The following is a 19,583-nucleotide window of genomic DNA, read 5'->3' on the forward strand; positions in this document are numbered from 1 at the left end:
TTTTCGCCAATATCTCATAAGATTAATGCGAAATTAATTATGGCTACCTGTCAAGAACTGAATTGGACATCTCATCGTGCAAGCAATAAGAAAATCGGTTCACAACTGTTCTAGTAATAGCGGTGTAAAGTGAACATCCTGTCGCCGCAGCGACGCGGCGACTCGGCAGCCGGCGCCGACCGCTACGCGCCGCCTGAATTGTAGACTGTGCCGGGATGGGACGGAACGGTTCCGTCTTTACATCGCGCTCCTTACCGCTGATTACGTTCGATTCGCGTCAAATTTTGTGAGAAGACTAAGAAATGTACAGGCAATCTTATGGTGAAAGAATTTTGAAAATCGGTTGTTGAACAATTGAAATATGAACGTGTAAACACAAAATTGTGATTGCTGCGTTTCCCGCATCGGCCGAGCCCGCCTCAGCCGGCGACATGTTACTCTTAGCAGGCCTCTAACTGCCATATTTATTATTGGATTAACTAGGAATTCCCCATACATACTAAAAAATTATGTTCTTTCGTATAGTGAAGATAAAAAGACGTGAAGATATCGTTGCGTGATAATGTTTTCGTTGAATATACTTCATGATGCATTTCCACACGGCTCAAAATTCACCGCAAAATACCGTTTGCCTGAGACACTTTTACTATGGAACGTGAATGCTTGACTACGATGACTATGCATTTCCATTCTCGCAGAGTTTGGGATATCACTAATCAGCAATAATTCATTTCAGAAAGTGTACACAAGCAAGCATGTCTTGACTCTGTCTTTCAAGGTCACGCGCGGTTGCGTGATGTTGATGCATGAAAACGGCGTTTGCCGCGAAAGTTATGAATGGCCCACTCCAATTTTTTCACAGATGGTTAGGAACATTGTGACGGACATAATATGTAAAAATTAGCCAAATCGAAGGTGACGTGTTTTTTGCTATTTAAATTTTTCTGTTTTAATTCAAGGTCAAATGCATTTCAAGGTCACTTCAATTTAATTTTATAATTAAAAATCAAAGCCTTATCAATTGCCTATAAGACCCTGTTAATATCATTTTGATACCAGAAACGGAACCAGAGTTATAGCCATTTAAAAAATTGATGTGTGGCATTTTTCGCTATATTCGATGACCTATATCTCAGCGATACGTTATCAAATTTCGAAAATATTATACGTAACTCAGTTTTGAACCATGCCCAGTCTGCCTACAAATTTTCAGAGAAATCGAAGGGGATGACGGATTTCGGTGTTTGATTTGACGTGGAATGCCCCTGCTGCTCAATCCGCTGCTGGCGCTCAGGAGTCGTCTCTCGGTCTCGGGCGGCGGCTTGGCGGGCGGCCTGCTGCTCAATCCGCTGCACGCGCTCAGGAGTCGTCTCTCGGTCTCGGGCGGCGGCTTGGCGGGCGGCCTGCTGCTCAATCCGCTGCACGCGCTCAGGAGTCGTCTCTCGGTCTCGGGCGGCGGCTTGGCGGGCGGCCTGCTGCTCAATTCGCTGCACGCGCTCTTCCGCGGTCTCAGCTGCTCGCGCCACTCTTTTCCGCGCAGCGTCCCCGGAATAGTCTCTCATACGCTTTGCCGAGGGAAGGCCTCGATTAGCGCCCTGAAAAGGCACAAAGAAAACAGCTATAATGCATAAAAATTAAATCACGCCCGGGTGGGCCTCTCAGCCAACTTCGTCATGGTGGGGGGGGGGAGGGGGCCTTTTTGGCCACAACACGTTATCTCGGAAAGTAAGCAAGCTAGAAGGACGCGGTAAAAAGCAATGGATAGCCTGCTATAAGATCTTTTGGGATTTTAAAAGTCATTTTCGCTCAGGTCATCGCGGAGGCCGCTGAAGGTCACCAAAGATAAAAATATCGCGACATTTGGTCCCGATTTTGACAACTTTTCACCAACCGAAGCGGGGCATGAGTAAGGAACTAATAAAGCTACAGCGCTGCCGAAACGCGCATTCGATAGCTCTTTGAAAGACCTCTCCGAACATTATTCTGAGAGTTGACCTAAGCTCAATGGTTTAGCCTCCATAAGGAACTAATAAAGCTACAGCGCTGCCGAAACGCGCATTCGATAGCTCTTCGAAAGACCTTTCTGAACATCATTCTCAGATTTGACCTAAGCTCAATGGTTTAGCCTCCAGAGGCTAAAAACTTAAAATTGAACGTTTTTGCGGAAAGTTTCTCTGTAATAACTGTCCACTCCAAGCTTGTATTGCACTGATTTTACTGCCATCGCGGTTGTCTCGTCGAGACGCGTCGAATGAACTATAAGTTGACCTTGAAAGGTCGACCTAAAAATTTGACTTCAGGTCAAGGTCACGGATCAGGCCATTTGCATTACATTCGATTCGTCTTGTGTTAAACTGTAAACACATTTATGGTGTTTTCATCGCTCTAGCATGTCCCTATCTAAAGTTATTGTCAAAAACTGCTTGAGACGTTTCATGACCGGAGATAACCTTAGGGGCACCAAAGGGGTCACAGAGGCAGTTTTCCGGTTCAGTGCGTAATGTTCACCTTTGTCACGATCTTTGAAGGTGTTTTCGGCCAAAAGAAAAGCATTTCAACTGATTCCCTCATGCAATAGCCGGGGTTCCAAGCTTCTGGGATGTAAGCTATAGGAATGAATGAATCACAAATTTTTTAGAGGCATGGTCACTTAATGGCCGCCCCACACTGGACCTCGCATGCGGGTTTTGAGTTTGCGGGTTTTGAGTTTGCGGGCATAATACTAATTCATAGAGTGATTAGACCGTTTCCTTATGGTAACTTCATGAATGCAGTGAAGCCGGTGCACCTACAGAAAATTACATATAGTCGCAATACCAGAGTAACGAACCAAAATTCGACTCCAACGAAAAACCCGCAAACCTCACAGAACTCGCACACCTCGCAGCGAGGAAAATCGAAATTTGACTAAAGAAACTTTTGGAATGCGATGCAAGGTGGCTCGCAAGCTAAAAACATGCAGGCTCGCTTGTTAGATGGTAGTGTGGGTCACTCAGCTTAGATTGTATTACTTGATTTTGAAGAAACCCGAAAACCCAAAAACTCGCAACCCGCATGCGAGGTCAGGTGTGGGGCGGCCTTAACTTGACCTGATGACCTGATCTTATGTGATCTGCGGTCAACAATTATGAACACGATGCGAAATTGATGTATCATAAGCTGTACCAAGTTTCGAGGCGCTAAAAACTTACCCACGCAAAAAACCGGCAAGTCTTTCCAACACCCCCCCCCCCTCCCCTCGGGCGAAGGTTAGGCATCTTTTCAAATGCTCCTTACATCACCAATGTATTTCTTTGTAACGGAACAGCTGGGTCCCTGTTACGTTGCAGAAACTGCTGGCGGACTTTATAGACTAAGAATGTTGAACAGATTGAATGATTCGATTGAATTATTGATAATTCAATAACTGATGATGTAATGCATGGTTAGATGTATATACTTACCGATGACGGGCCAGCAGCTCCAAAGATCGCCGGTGGCGGCAGCGGCAGGCCGCTGGTCCCCTCAATGGGGGAACGGTGCCGAGTCCTTGTACAGCGCACAGTATGGTTGGCGTCAATGGATGCAACCAAGGGCACCGGTATTGAATAAAAATGTTGGCATATATATTACAAAGTTCAATGATAAAATTTGCCGTAATACGTCCGGCTTGTTTGTTAGAGGAACGGGCATCAAATGCATTGCACATCATAAATTATATCTTTTGGTGGTACGCATTCAATTTAATGTATTCAAAATGGATCGGTTTCCATAAGACATCGGTAAAATATTCTCCTTTTCCTGTATACTCACCGATGACGGGTCAGCCCTACTCGAAACGGCGATCACCGGCGGCCCACTGGTGCCCTCGCCGGGGTCTACGGCGGCGGCTGCCCTGGAGCCCTGAATAATAAACAAATGGGTGTCATTAATGTGCTCCACAGCGATATAAAAATGCGGTGAGCCGATCTATTGAAACGGAGTCTACTATCGGCAATCTAAGGCACCTGTATTGATTAAAAATGATTGCAAATGTGTTGCAGAGTTGGACATCGCCGGCGCAGGGGGTTGATGCAACCCATAAAGTAAACAAATTATAGGATTTAAAATTCAATAACTGATGATGTAATGATTTATAGGTTAAATGGTTAAATGTAACGGCATGGTTAAATGTACTTACCGATGACGGGCCAGCAGCTCCAAAGATCGCCGGTGGCGGCAGCGGCAGGCCGCTGGTCCCCTCAATGGGCGGAGCGGTGCCGAGTCCCTGTACGGCGAACAGTATGGTTGGCGTCAATGGATGCAACCAAGGGCACCGGTATTGAATAAAAATGTTGGCATATATATTGCAAAGTTTAATGCTAAAATTGGCCGTAATACGTTCGGCTTGTTTGTTAGAGAAACGGGCATCAAATGCATTGCAAATCATATATCTTTTGGTGGTACGCATTACATAATAAACAAATGGGTGTCATTAATGTGCTCCACAGCGATACACAAATGCGGTGAGCCGATCTATTGAAACGGAGTCTACTATCGGCAATCTAAGGCACCTGTATTGATTAAAAATGATTGCAAATGTGTTGCAGAGTTGAACATCCCGGCGCAGGGGGTTGATGCAACCCATAAAGTAAACACATTATAGGATCGAAAATTCAATAACTGATGATGTAATATATATTGAGACGGGTTACACAGCACATTGGGTGGACGCGTTTCGTCTAAATGACTTTTTCGACACCCTCTCGGAAATTAAAACAATACAAACACACAAGAATAAAACTAGCACAGCAGTCTCACACTCTGTTGAAATACAGCATGCTAAGAATGCGCATTACTACAAATGATAACCTTCGATAAAAAACTATTTGTCGGTACACAGCTACTGTTACATAATCATCGACGAGAATAAAAATAGCACACTTATAACGACTCGAACGGTAAGTTTTTTAAGTCAAGTTTTTAATGCTGAACACTGCTGCTGATTTTGCCCACTTAATAAACCCTACCCTGGTATTGATCGTATCGTTCGTTGTAATAAATGCCGCTTCGGTCGCTCTCCGACATCCCTTGTTCCCACAATTCGCTAACACTTTCGCCCCGTCCCAATTTGGCAAATGACTAGTGGAATGTGCGTGAACAACAAAGGCACTGTGGTCGGCGTCGTTTCGTATGTCTCGCTTGTGCTCTTTTAAGCGTGTTTGGATTCCCCTACCAGTTTCTCCAATATAAGATTTGTCGCAGTTACCACACGGTACCTGATAGACTACGCTAAGTTCTCTATTTCTAGAAGTTTTCTTTTGAGTTAACTCACCTATCTTCTTTCCAGTGGTCAGTGCCACCTTGAAGCCTGTCGTTTCGAGTTTCTGAGTGATGCTTTCGGCTACTTTTGAGTTCGGTATTGAAATAAATCGTGTGTCTTTCTTTCGAGCTGTTTCGTTCCTCGTTTTGTTTCGAATGTCTAAAGCCTTCTTTTTCAAACGAATGAGAAGACCCTTTGGGTACTTCAGCTTCATGAAAGATGAAAAGATATGCCGGATTTCGTCATCGAGATATTCTTCACTGCATATCCGGAAAGCCCTTAAAAAGAACCCCAAAACTATCCCACTTTTGACCCTCTCGCTATGGCCTGAAAAATAATGAACGTAGTCTTCCTTATTTGTAGGTTTACGATACACTTTGAATTTTGCATGACTACCACTTCGTACTACTTCGGTATCTAAGAAGGGAATGGAGCCGTTTCTCTCTGTTTCTATAGTGAACTGGATATTTGGGTCAACCGCGTTCAGTTCAAGTTTCGTTTTCAAGTCGATGTCTTTTGGCGCTACAACTAAGACGTCGTCAACATATCGCACCCACAATACATTTTCACCCATGATATTTTGGTACCTGTGTTTTTCTAGCCACTCCATATAAAGGCAAGCAGCCACCGGACTCAGAGGCGATCCCATAGCTAGCCCGCTGTGCTGAACATACTCATCTGACTCGAACCTGAATCCTCCAAATTTCATGCACATTGATACAAGGCTAATATAGTCAGATTTTGCGAGCGGTAACTGATCTGAATCCATCTTTTCGACTACATTTTTGATAACCCTAAGGGCATCATCTACTGGTACATTAGTAAAGAGAGACTTCACGTCAAAGCTGGCCAGGTACTTATCTGTTAAGTCGGTGTTCTTAAGTCGTTCGATCAGATCGTCGCTGTTTCGTAAGTGTGCATCACTGACCGCCCCCAGGTTCGCGGTGAGCGGCTTCGCAAGTGTTTTCGCTAGTCGATGGGGTGCGCTACCGATGCCGGATGTAATCGGTCGTAATGGTATGCCGTCTTTATGCAGTTTCGGGAGGCCGCGCATCTTCGGTGCTTCTGGTGCTTCCTCTAGTAGGTGTAACATGTTTTTGCCTTTCTCTGTTTTCTTCAGAACTTTTGTTGCGTCTTTATTGAACTGTTTGCTGATCTTGTCAACGAATCCATGCGGCTTTTTTGTGTACGTATCACTGTCGTCGAGAAGAACTTGCATTTTTTCTACGTAGTCTACTTTGTTGATGATCACCACTCCTCCTCCTTTATCTGCGGGAGTGATCTTGAAACGTACCAATGTAGTTTACAAATTCTCTTGTCCTGACGAAGATTGCAGGCTTCGTTCGGTAGACTACATTGGTGTTACTACAACATCTCTATCTCGCCGTCTCACAATGCATCTGTCTGAGGGGGCTCCAAAGGACCACATGCAGCGGGAACACAACACACAGATCACCCGAAGAACACTCACACAGAACACCACAATCATCGCCTCGACACATGACACCAGGAAACTGGGCGTGCTGGAAGCCATACTCATACATGAACAAGCACCCATACTCAACAAACAAGTACAACAAACATGCAATTTGTCACTGTGGAGTCAGCGCACTCAAAGAGGTATAGTGTATGTTCGTGTTGTATGCGTGCGTGTGTGTTTCATATGTATTATTTAGGTCTGACCAAGTGCCTGGTTATCGCTATAGGTATGGTTAATTTTTAGTACCCTACCGCAAAACTGTCGCAAACGAAGATGTCAATTTATGTATGCTCGTGTTTACTCTTTTAAATTTCGAAACATATTTAAAACTGATAGCATGTGAATGAGCTTGTGCAGCGTTCTGGTTCTTCAGCGTGTCCGTTTAGTGTTTAGCATAAACAAAATGGATTATGGTTAGTTAGAACTAGCGTTGTATCATTTTGAAAATGGATATAGTCGATTATCCGAAACGTCAATGACTTGTCAATATAAACGATGACACATGCCTCTCGGTGAACTATTGTTCAACTTGAATTCAGACTTAAAAACATTGGTAAGAAGAATCGAAAAACTCAACAGAAAGCTTTCTAAAGCACAACATGCCGTGATTTTTAATGGTCATTGTTTGAATGAATATATATATATATATATATATATATATATATATATATATATATATATATATATATATATATATATATATATATATAAAGAAAATGCACTAGATTCGCATTAATAATTATTCTAAGCCACACTTCGGAGTCGATCGATCGTTGTGTATTCGTTAAAAAGCTAACAGTTTCGGATCATCTCGATTATTGCGGACGCAATATTAGACGCTCAATCATTCGTCTTGACATGTATTTTAAGTTAGACTGACGCGTAAATAAAACAAATTAATAACTAACAAAAAACATCCTGAAAACAGCCAAAACAGATGAAAGTATTTTTGCGTCTGACCTTAAAAAAGGTCAAAACGTATAAATTATGCTCCGCGAGAAAAGCCACGTGAAATAACACATTTTGTTCAGAAGAAACTAAAAATGTTTAGGGCACTTTCAGAGGAACAGAACTGAAATTATCGCCTGGAACTAAAATAACGTTTAAAGCACTGACAAAAATATGTGAATTCGTAACATCCCGGCCTCTCTAGACCAACGCGTCTAGAACATCACAACGATTCACATATCACACGTCGCACGATATATTTACAGCCTCGACAGCATCTCGAGGCGTTAGAAGTGCCACGTCGATTGATGGCCCTGTCAGTCTCACATTCTCAGCTTTCGCTAGCTTTGCCCTCAGCATCATCTTTGCACCACCATCAGTCTGGTACAGGCCTCTTCAAGACGTTCAGGACAGCCAGCTTCCTCACGGACCGGTGCAGCCTTCCGTGAGCGGTTTTGATGATGGCGGAGCGCACGATGCCGTCTCCACCCACGTAGACCCTCTCCACGATTCCTCGTGGCCAGAGTCCTCTGGGATGCTGATGATCGACGATGATGACGACATCCCCCACCTTGACGCTGCTAACCTCCCTTCTCCACTTGGTACGTTTTGCCAGTGTCGGAAGGTACTCGCGTACCCATCTTTTCCAGAAGTGATCAGCCAGCCGCTGAGCCTGCTGCCACCGCTTTCTTAGACACTTCACGTCGCCATTGATTCCCACCGGGTACGACGGGGTGGCTCTTCCGATAAGGAAGTGATAAGGGGTCAAAACATCTTCGTCATATGGATCCACTGGAACATGGAATAGTGGTGTTGAATTCATCACCTTCTCTACCTCGCAGAGAAGTATCGCGAGGACTTCATACCTCGGCTTCTGCTGATTCAGCAAAGCACTCAGGGTCTGCTTCACTGTCCGGATGTGCCTTTCCCACACTCCTCCGGCCTCTGGATCACCAGGTGGATTGAAGTGCCACTTGATGCCTTCAATGCCCAACTTCTCCTTCATCGTTTTCTGGTCAATACTCCGGAGAGCTGCGTCCAGTTCTTTGCTTGCTCCCTTAAAGTTTGTGCCATTGTCTGACCACATCTCCTTTACGTTGCCGCGTCTGGCCTGGAAACGAGATATAACCAGGAGGGCGCTGTCTGTGTCGAGCCGATCCGCGAGTTCGAGATGAACGGCCCTTGTAGCGAAGCATCGAAATATAACTCCCCACAGCTTCATAGTGGTCCGTCCTTGGACAGCGTGTAGAGGACCAAAATAGTCCATACCAGTTGCCAAAAAGGCACCTCCTAGCATTGAGACCCTCGGCGTCGGCAGCGGAGCCATCTTGGGTTGGCATGGCTGAACTTTGCGGTTCTGACAAGTCTGGCACCTTGCGGCCACTTTTCGAATTTCTCGAGCGGCTTGAGGCACCCAGCACCTCTGTCGGAGCTCCACCAACACCGCGTCATGTGCTCTGTGACCCATTTTTTCATGCAGATGCTGTATCAGAAGTTGTGTATACGGGTGGTCACGAGGCAGGATCGGTGGATACCGAGCTGTGTTATCGATGTGAGGGCAGCGCTTCGTTCGAGTGTCGAAGCAGATCAGTCCGTCCTTCAGCACCGGAGAGAAGCCGTTCAAGGCGCTCGTGCTTGCTAACGGCACGCCTCTCTGCATGTCCTGTAAATCAGAGGCGTACTTCTCCCTCTGGACCAGCTTCATCCACATCGTCTCAGCTTCGCTGAACTCGGCGGCTTCTTCTCGCTTACGTTTCAAGACGATGTTTCTCCAGCGCAGGATCACCGCAACAGTGCGGACGGCGACTGACCAGCGTGAAAAACGCGCTGGGTCTGGCATGGCCTGTCGAACGTCTGTGCTTGTTTTGGCAGATGACGCACACACCAGTTTCGTTTCTGGGTCGTTCCGCAGCGTCTCTGCGACTGATGTCGTGCTGTCCCAAAGCCACTCCTCTTCCGGGGTACGGAGGAAATCGGGGCCAGACATCCATGGACCATTTCCTCGAAGATCTTCGAGGGCGTGGCCTCGTGAACCGCCGTCTGCAGCGTTTAGCTCTGACGGCACATAGCGCCACTGGTCAGGGCTGGTCGACTCACGAATTTCAGTGACTCTGTTTGCGACGAACACGTGATATCGGCGGTCGTCTGCTTTAATCCACGCCAGGACGTTTCTGGAATCTGACCAGAGAGTGGTTTTTGTCACTTTTAGTCGAGTTTCCAGCTTCACGGTCTCTGCTAGTCTTGTTGCCAAAACGGCGGCCTGTAGCTCTAGCCGAGGGATCGTGAGCGTCTTTGCCGGAGCTACACGCGACCTCGCGGCCACGAAGCTGACTCTGAAATGATTCTCCTGTATCCACCGATAGTAGAGTACAGCACAAAATCCCTTTTGGCTGGCGTCGCAAAAAACATGCACTTCAACGCTGTCGATGCCGGCCTCATGATCAAACATGTGTCTTGGGATTCGGATCTGGTTGATTTGTTCGAGCTCTCGCGTCCAATCTTAATACGGTTTCTCCCACTGGTCGGGAATCGGAGTGTCCCAGCCAAGCTCCTGCTTCCACAGCTGTTGCAGCAGAACCCGCACAGTGAGTAGCCACCCGGACAGGAAACCGAGAGGATCGAAGACGGACATGACATGAGAGAGCACTGTCCGTTTTGTGACTGTTTCTGGTGCCGGCTTGGCCTTGTAGATGATTTCATCAGTTTCTGGGGTCCATATTATTCCCAAGGCCCGTTGTGCCATGCTTTTATCGCCGAGACTGACGTCTCCGGAGGCACGAAGCACAGGTTGGAGAGCTTCAAGAACCTCTGATGAATTTGATGCCCACGGTCCGAGCTCGAAGCCTCCACATCTGAGGGTAGATGTGAGGTCCCGGATGAGGGCTGACGCCTTCTCGCTGGTCTCAGCGCCAGTGATAACGTCATCGACGTAGGTGTCATGGAGGATGGCGGCTACAACATCATGGTTATCTTTGCCAAACAGTTGACCCGTCTTTCGAAAGCAGTACCCAGCCGTACTGGGGGACGACTTGGACCCGAAGATGACCGTATTCGATTCATACGTATCGAATGGTCCTTCACGACGTCGACCGCGCCAGAGAAAACGAAGACTGGCTCGGTCTGACGGCTCCACCTGAATTTGGCTGAACATTGCGACCACGTCCGAAGTGATTCCGATTGGCTTTTCTCGCCAGCGAAGGAGAATGCCAGGAATCGAATTGAAGTAGTCCGGTCCTCGCATGAGAAAGTCATTTAGACATTTGCCGTGGCTTCTAGCTGCGGCGTCCAGCACAAGTCTGACCTTGTTAGGCTTGTTTGCGTTGGTCACCGCAAGAAGCGGTAGGTACCACGTGTTCGGTGGCTCTTGCGCTGCTTCTTCTGTCGACAGTTTTCGTATGTGACCATCGCTTTCCATTTTGTCGATGCGCTCGTAGCACATCTTAGCAAACGTCGGCTGCCCTTCGACTTCGTTTTTTGCAGAGCGATCCAGCTTGCGTTCGAAAGATATCGCTCTTTTCTCCGCCATTTTCCGGCTCTCAGGAAGCGTTTCAGCACCATTCTTTCGAAGCAGTGGTGCCGTCCAACGGATTCCGTCATGGTGCACTTCTTTGTCCAGGATCTGCTCGGCTGCCTGATCTTCTGGACTGTACGCATCGTTCCGCTGAAACTTACAGCCAAATGATTCTGTCGTCCATGTAGACTTCACTAGATCATCTAGTTCGCGGCTCACTCCTTCACGGATGAACTGCACTGACTGGCGTGACACATCAGTGGCCGTCACGACTCGACCGGTGACGGTCCAGCCCAGCTCAGTTCTCTGCAGGATGGGTCCATTCTTGGTCGTTCTCAACAGCTCCCGCGTCGAGATCAGTTCAGCATTATCGAGTCCGATCAAGATTTGGGGCTCTTCATCGATGTCAGGTAAGTTCAGCTGTTTCACCAGATGAAACTTTCTCTCCATGGTTTTCATCGGCACAGGATTTTTGTCCAGTTCCAGAGTCGAGATGACAAAGACATTGTAGTAAAGTGACCGTGTGTGCTGTTGGGGTGCACCATGCTGGTGCACCCGCACCGGCCGGGCGACCGCCCAGGTGCACCGGGCCGGTGCCATATCGCCGCAGGCCGCCCCTGGCCTTGCCTGTGTCGTGTCTGCGGCCGCCAATACAATCAGTCTAGAACGGGAGCGCCGAGTTTTAACATTGGCGACGAGGGACGTGCGAGCCACGCGCGGTCATGGCGTGTGTGGGCAAGGCACCCGAGTTTGACTCGAATTTGGAGTCTTTCGGAGCCTATTCAAGACGGCTAGAGCAATATTTTATAGCCAACGGTATCACCGGTGCAGCTCAGGAAGACAAGAGGCGTGCCGTATTTCTGAGCGTGGTGGGGGCCAGAACTTTCGGTCTTCTTGAAGACTTGATTGCACCAGCAAATGTGAGTGAGTGCACTTACGAAGATCTAGTGAAAACGCTGGTAACTCATTATGAGCCGCAAACATCAGTGATTGTGGCCCGTTATCGTTTTCACACGTGTCAGCGGTCCGATCAGGAGAGTGTGAGCACATATTTGGCCCGGCTACGCAAGCTGGCCAAGCCATGCGAGTTTGCAGCGAACGTTTTGGAGGAAATGCTGCGCGACCGACTGGTGTGTGGTATTAACCACGAACGGTTGCAGTCACGTCTTCTCAGCGAGAGCAAGTTGACGCTCAACAAAGCACTGGAACTTGCTCAGGCACATGAGTCGGCGGCTGCCAGCGCTGCGGAGCTCAGCGGTCAGGCCTCGGGTGGCGTCTCTTCTGAGCCCGCGGTGCACCGACTGCAAGGGCGCGCTGGTGGCCCCGGCGGCGGTGCCCGGCCTCCACGGCCGCCGCCTGCTGCATCAGCATCGGGGTTTCCAGCGCGGGAGGAGTGCAGCCGCTGCCTGAAGCGCCACTCTGCTGCATCATGCCCGTTTCGCGGGAAGTTCTGCTTTGCCTGCGGAAGGCGGGGCCACATCAGAGCTGCTTGCGGGAGATGGAGCCAGCAGCATCTGCGCCAGTTGTCAGCCGATGGGGAGACGTCAGCTGCGGCGGCACCGACGGAGGAGGACTCGAGTGACGTGCTACCACGGCCGCGCCGGGAGGTGCCGGCCCCCGAGAGTAGTGAGATGTGCGATGAGGCATATGCCTTGTTCAGTGTGCGGCCAGGTGTGTGCGAGCGGCGGCCGCCGCTGATGGTGAGAGTGGGCCTAGACGGCCGCGCGGTGGATATGGAGCTGGACACGGGAGCCGCGCTCTCCGTGTGCTCCGACGCGGTGTTTCGACACCTGTGGCCCGACGGAGGACCAGCCCTGGAGCCGTGCGGTGTGTCGCTTAAGACTTACAGCGGTGAGTTGCTGTCCGTGCGGGGGCAGGCGATGGTGAACGTGGAGTACGGCGGGAATACGACACGCCTGCCACTGATCGTGGTGAAGGGGAGCGGGCCATGCCTGTTTGGCCGTAACTGGCTCAGTCACATCCGGCTTGACTGGCCCTCAGTGTGTCGCGTGGCGCCGCCGTGTTCGGTGCAGCCCATACTGGAGGAGTTCCCGGAGGTGTTCCGGGACGAGCTGGGGTGCTACCGGGGCGGTGAGGTCACCATCGATGTCGACCCGGACGTGCAGCCGCGCTTCTTTAAGCCGCGCACGGTCCCGCTGGCTTATCGGGAAGCTGTCGACAAGGAGCTGGAGAAGCAGGTTCAACTTGGACTGTGGGAGCCGGTACGTCACAGTAAGTGGGCTGCTCCGCTGGTGGTGGTCCCCAAAGCGGAAGGGGGGATCCGAATTTGTGGGGACTATCGGCTCACAGTAAATCGCGCAGCGAAAGTAGAACAATATCCCCTACCGCGGGTCGAGGAGTTGTTTTCAAAGCTGTGTGGTTGTACTGTGTTTTCAAAGTTGGACCTAAAGAGCGCGTACAACCAGCTTGTGTTAGACGAGAGATCTCGAGAGTATCTGACAGTAAATACCCCCAGGGGGTTACTGAGGCCACGGCGTCTGAGCTTTGGCTACGCGTCGGCCGTGTCACTATTTCAACGCACGATAGAGACTCTGCTGGGTGGTATCCCGGGAGTGGGTGTGTTCTTGGACGATTTGGTTGTGGCTGGCTCCGACGAGGAGAGTCATAATTCCGCCCTCCGGACCGTGTTGGGACGCTTGGCAGAGGCCGGTCTGCGCGTAAATGTGAAAAAGTGTAAATTTGGGGTTGACAGCATGACCTACCTGGGGCTAAAGATTAGCCGTAACGGGGTGGAGGTCACAGATGAGAAAACTGCAGCGATCCAGGCTGCTCGTGCGCCCAGCAATGTCAGTGAGTTGCGTCATTGGCTCGGGCTAGTTAACTACTACGCCAAGTTCCTCCGAGGCCTGGCTAGTACCCTGGCGCCGCTTTACCGGCTGCTGCGACGTGGCCAAAAGTGGCAGTGGGGCACGGCAGAAAATGACGCTTTCAGGGCTGTCAAGGTGATGCTGGTGGAGCCGCCGGTGCTGGCTCACTTTGACCCTGCCTTGCCGGTGGTGCTGGCGTGTGACGCCGGACCGGCGGGCCTCGGTTGCGTGCTGAGCCAGGTGACTCGCGACGGAGAGCGACCTATCGCTTTCTATTCCCGTTCACTGAGCGATACTGAGACCCGGTACTCTCAGACAGATCGAGAGGCCCTGGCTGTTGTGACGGGAGTTAAAAAATTTCATTATTTTCTGGCCGGACGCACGTTTACAATCCAAACAGACCACAAGCCCCTCCTGGGGCTCATTGGTGAGCAGAAGCCGTTGTCGACGATGACGTCGCCTCGCATGGTCCGGTGGGCACTGCTATTAGGTGCATACGACTACCGGCTCGAATATAGACCCGGGACTAAGCAGGGACATTGTGATGCTCTCAGCAGGCTGCCACCGGCCGGTGCGGCGCCAGCCCGTGTTCCCGTGCCGGCCGAGGTGGTCCATTTGCTGGAGTTTATGGATGCGTCACCTGTGACCGTAGCGCAGATCCGACTGTGGACCTCTCGAGACCCGGTCTTATCAGCCGTGTACCGGTGTGTGCGCGACGGAGGCTGGGAAGTAGAACAGGAGCTAGGTCCCGATTTTCAGCCTTACAAGTGCCGTGTTGGCGAGCTCAGTATACAGGAAGGTTGTGTGCTCTGGGGGTCACGTGTGGTCATCCCGCCGCAGGGTAGAGCGGCCGTGTTAAAACTGTTGCATGAAGGACACCCGGGAGAGAGCCGTACTAAGATGCTAGCACGCATGTATGTATGGTGGCCAAAGTTAGACGACGATATTAGCGAGAAGGTCAGAAGCTGTGATCGATGTCAACAGCTGAGGAGCAAAGCTCCCCCGGAGCCCCTACATCCGTGGCAGTGGCCCTCACGGCCATGGGAGCGCGTCCATTTGGATTATTGTGAGGTAGAGGGTCGGATGTATTTGATCTTGATCGACGCTCATTCAAAATGGATGGATGTGTACCCTTCTAGGCTATCGGATTCTGAGGTCACCATTGACAAAATACGACTGTCATTTTCAACCTGGGGTATGCCAAAAGTTTTGGTCACCGACAACGCCCAGTGTTTTGTGTCGCAACGGTTCGAGAATTTTTGTAAGATAAATGGTGTTCGCCATCTCACCACACCGTGTCTGTCCCCAAAGTCGAACGGTCTGGCGGAACGGGCAGTCCAAACTTTTAAAAAGGGCATTTTGAAACAAAAAGTAGGGTCTGTCGAGACGAAGGTGGCCCGATTTTTGTTTTCTTACCGCACAACACCCCAAAGCACAACAATGCGCTCACCAGCAGAGCTGTTCTTAGGAAGACAGCCTCGCATTCATTTAGACGCGCTGGTTCCCGATATAGAGCAAACTGTGCAAGGTAGGCAATGTGCGCAAAAAGAGTACTGTGATAGGCGAGCACGCGATCGTGAACTGTCAGAGGGGGACAGGGTGTATGTGTCAGCTGTTGATCGGCTACGTGGGCTGGAATCATATCGGTGGGTGCCTGGACGTGTGTTAAGCCGTAGCGGTGTGAAGTTCACGATTGAGTTAAGTGACGGTCGCATTATTGTGCGGCATGCCGACCAGGTCCGAGAGCGGTTGGGTGCTGAACCGGTGCCGGGAATTCCTAACTCTGGAATCCCTTTCAGCCGCCCCGCGCCTGTGATGCCGCCGTGTGTTCCGGTGCCCGTGCCGCCCGTCCCGGTGCCGGCTGTGGCCCCGGTGCCTGCTGTTCCGGCGGCGGCCGAGCCGTCATCTCCGCGGCGCCGGTCCCCTCCGGCCCCGGAGCCCGTGGAGCGGCCGGCGGCCGATTCTGCTGGCGCGGCGGCTCCCGTCCCCGACCCGCCGGACCCTCCTAGATATAACCTCCGGAACCGTGCGAGCCTGCGACCACCCGATCGATACTGACATGTTAATGTGCGCGATACAATTAAGTTCCTACATTTGTACCGCGCGGATGTTCGTGAGCAAGGGGATCGTTTTGTTTGTGTTTGTTGCGGTGACGGTCCTGCTATCAAGGATGGCGTTTGTAACCGGGGTGGAGGAATGTAGTAAAGTGACCGTGTGTGCTGTTGGGGTGCACCATGCTGGTGCACCCGCACCGGCCGGGCGACCGCCCAGGTGCACCGGGCCGGTGCCATATCGCCGCAGGCCGCCCCTGGCCTTGCCTGTGTCGTGTCTGCGGCCGCCAATACAATCAGTCTAGAACGGGAGCGCCGAGTTTTAACAGACATCATTCAACTGATGAATTTTGCCAGTTTTCACGTTTCCGACTTTGACGTCAACTAGCATTGCTTCCTGATCTGAAATGCCTGACATCGTTTTCATTCTGAGGCACTGCTGTCGTCCCTGGCACCCTATCTCGTCTGCCAGAGCCTGAGACATCAGAGTGACGGAGCTGCCCTCGTCGAGGTATGCGACACAGCGTCTCGTTTTGCTGGGTCCTGTTACGTCGATTGTGACAGTTTTCATCATGGTCGCGTACTTGCGTCCATCAGACAAAACTCCGACCATCTGAGCTTTGCCGGCAGCCGGTCGATGAAGAAGACGGTGATGCTCATCCTGACATCCTTCGATTCCGCAGGACTGCATCCGATGACAAGCCGTAGTCTTGTGTTCCGTGCTGAGACACCGTAGACAGCACTCGTTTGCCTTTGTCCACCGCCACCTCTCTTCAACACTCAGTCCACGGAATGAGTCGCACCGCGCAATCCAGTGCGGTTTGCTGCAGTAGAAGCAAGAGAGATTGCAGTCAGTCGTTTTGCGTGCGCGCTGCTCTCGCTTCTTCTGCGGATCATCCACTTTAGATGTGGCGTAGCTCCTCTGTCGAGAAGCCTTTTCAGGTCGCTGTGTTTTTGGCGCTCCAAATTGTCGGTCTTTCAAGTGAGAGTTTATGTACTCGTACAGCAGCCGGCAGGTGAGTGGGTGTCCTGCTTCTATCTGGGCACGAGCGAAGGCACCCCATCCCAGCTGACTCTCTTGAGGGAGTTTTTCGACGAGAGTGGACAGAGTGCTGTAATTGTCCAGCTCAGACTCGTAGCCGACCGCCTCTAAAATCGATAATGTGTTGTATATGTCGGCACAGAACTGACTTAAATCTCTCACATCGTTGCTGCGCACCTTCGGACGATTCATCACCTTTTCAGTTACAGCGTGCGTGATCAAGAACGGATTACCGAAGCGGCTCTCCAGCACGTGTAGGATCCGACTAAGAGAGCCTCCCGAGAGGAGCGTCCCGTGCACGGCCTCAAATGCCTCTCCTCGGAGTCTCTCGCGCAGATGTTGCGTGATCTGGAGGTCTGTGAAGTTGCCGCTATCACGGGCTTCGTTCACCTGCATCTTGAAAAACGGATATCTCTCAGCACGGCCGTCGAAGGCGAGAATATCCATCTTTGGAGGCTGGCTGATCGTCACGTGCGTCGGAGCAGTGACCACGGGAGCAGCTGTAGGTGATTGCTGATTCGTACAAGCGAGCTGTTCAGTTTGACATTGCTCCAGCTCGGCATCGTTTTGTTCACGCTCAGGACGAGGCGGGACAAGCGCAGCCGGTAGATGAGCTGGTTGAGGCGACTCGAGGTCAGTTCGCGTGGCACGTTCCTGACGGGCCTGACCCAGCTCCTTCTCCGCGAGGGTAGCCAGCTCGAGCTCGCTGCACGCTCTGTGCAGCTCTAGAGCGCGCGCGGCTTCTTCACTGCGCCTCTGTAGCTCATGTTCTTGACGCAGGCGCTCCACACGGAGTGCCGCAGCTCTAGCGGAGAGCACAGAGCAACGAGAGGTTGCTGACACGCTGGTGATCGCTGAAGTTGTTTCGCTTGCGCGATCTTCATCGTCAGTTATTCTCTGATGGATGTTTTCCATCGTAGGCAGATCCACTATGCCATCTTCGTAGCGTTTCGGAGGCCGTCTGGTTCTGTGGCTCCGTCTCGGGGTAGGAACCGGCGTTCGAGTTGCCATAACAAATCTACAAAACGTATCCAATCGGACCGCAGTGACGATACTTCACTTACGTTACGTTATGAATGCGTCTTTCATGTTCGACCATGTTTCAGTTTATGTTAGCATTGTAACGATTCGATTACGTTAACCAATGCACGTTGCAAGCTCGATTATGCTTCACACTATTCGAATACGTTAACACGGCGTACTAACGCATCAAAAAATACTTTCATGTATATTGCGGACGCAATATTAGACGCTCAATCATTCGTCTTGACATGTATTTTAAGTTAGACTGACGCGTAAATAAAACAAATTAATAACTAACAAAAAACATCCTGAAAACAGCCAAAACAGATGAAAGTATTTTTGCGTCTGACCTTAAAAAAGGTCAAAACGTATAAATTATGCTCCGCGAGAAAAGCCACGTGAAATAACACATTTTGTTCAGAAGAAACTAAAAATGTTTAGGGCACTTTCAGAGGAACAGAACTGAAATTATCGCCTGGAACTAAAATAACGTTTAAAGCACTGACAAAAATATGTGAATTCGTAACACGATCCCTTTTCAAAGCTATTATGAAAACACACAATGACAGCACGTTACACGAAATTCACGACACGATTATGCTCTTTTTGTTGACAGCGCACATGAAATAAATTCTCAGGAGCTTCTTTTGCAACATTTGGCCTTAACTATGCCCGCTATGACATTATTAAACGCGAAGTGTCCCTGTGACAAGTTGATATTTTTTGTGGTGCTTATCAGCGCTGATTCTACAATGCGACGTTTTAAGTAATCATCTGAAGAGTATAGTAATTTTGCTTCTTCGAAGTTCATTAAATGTTGATAATCTCTAACATGACAGAAGAGCGCGCTTTTCTCATTCGCTACCCTGATCGATCGACTCCGAAGTGTGGCTTAGAATATATATATATATATATATATATATATATATATATATATATATATATATATATATATATATATATATATATATATATATATATACATATGTGTGTGTGTGTGTGTGTGTGTGTGTGTGTGTGTGTGTTACAGGGAGTTTGAGAAATCCGTGAGTTTGCAAACTCCCTGACCCATCAGTGAGTTTGCAAACTCACTAGGGAGTTTACAAATTCACTAGGGAGTTTGCAAACTCACTGACCGGTCAGGGAGTTTGAGAAATTTCAGAGTGATTGGGCCAAATAAAAACAAATGTGCAGCATATGGGTGGCATACGTGCCGTCCGTGATGTTAAAACAATGGAGGCTAGCTCTAAGGCCTCGCACGCTGACAAAAAGCTCATAGATCATATGCACACCATGAATACCTTTTTTATTTTAAACTGCTCAGTGATTTACCCATGCATGTACCGCCGCTTCATTTAGTTATACATTTATTTAGTTCACGTCCCAGTTAGACCCGTTCCACTCAAGTGTGGCTATTCC

The 19,583-nt window shown here is 49.7% G+C and overlaps 2 protein-coding genes across 2 annotated transcripts; one reads left to right on the forward strand and one right to left on the reverse strand.

Annotated features, from left to right (window-relative positions):
* Nucleotides 1-7,605: 7,605 nt before the first annotated feature.
* LOC122374380 lies at nt 7,606-18,702 on the reverse strand. The gene is made up of 2 exons (XM_043353086.1): nt 16,431-18,702; nt 7,606-11,724 (listed from the first exon to the last, which is right to left on the reverse strand). The coding sequence occupies exons 1-2, from the start codon at nt 18,150-18,152 to the stop codon at nt 10,210-10,212; spliced, it is 3,237 nt and encodes a 1,078-aa protein (XP_043209021.1). The 5' UTR covers nt 18,153-18,702; the 3' UTR covers nt 7,606-10,209.
* Nucleotides 12,600-16,404, forward strand: LOC122374381 (uncharacterized protein K02A2.6-like). The gene is made up of 2 exons (XM_043353087.1): nt 12,600-13,452; nt 15,848-16,404. Exons 1-2 carry the CDS (start codon nt 12,852-12,854, stop codon nt 15,862-15,864), a joined length of 618 nt encoding a protein of 205 aa, XP_043209022.1. The 5' UTR covers nt 12,600-12,851; the 3' UTR covers nt 15,865-16,404.
* Nucleotides 18,703-19,583: the final 881 nt, after the last annotated feature.

The sequence above is a fragment of the Amphibalanus amphitrite genome, unplaced genomic scaffold (assembly GCF_019059575.1).
Source record: "Amphibalanus amphitrite isolate SeventyFive unplaced genomic scaffold, NRLGWU_Aamphi_draft 001650F_arrow, whole genome shotgun sequence".
Classification (NCBI taxonomy): domain Eukaryota; kingdom Metazoa; phylum Arthropoda; class Thecostraca; order Balanomorpha; family Balanidae; genus Amphibalanus; species Amphibalanus amphitrite.

Bases quoted from the DNA above. Each gene is read 5' to 3' on its own strand.
- LOC122374381 (XM_043353087.1), top strand. From the start codon at position 12,852: ATGTGCGATGAGGCATATGCCTTGTTCAGTGTGCGGCCAGGTGTGTGC.
- LOC122374380 (XM_043353086.1), bottom strand. From the start codon at position 18,152: ATGGCAACTCGAACGCCGGTTCCTACCCCGAGACGGAGCCACAGAACC. The intron at 11,725-16,430 runs GTCTGTTAAAAC...CTTTACTACAAT, and splicing joins AAATTCATCAGTTGAATGAT to GTCTTTGTCATCTCGACTCT.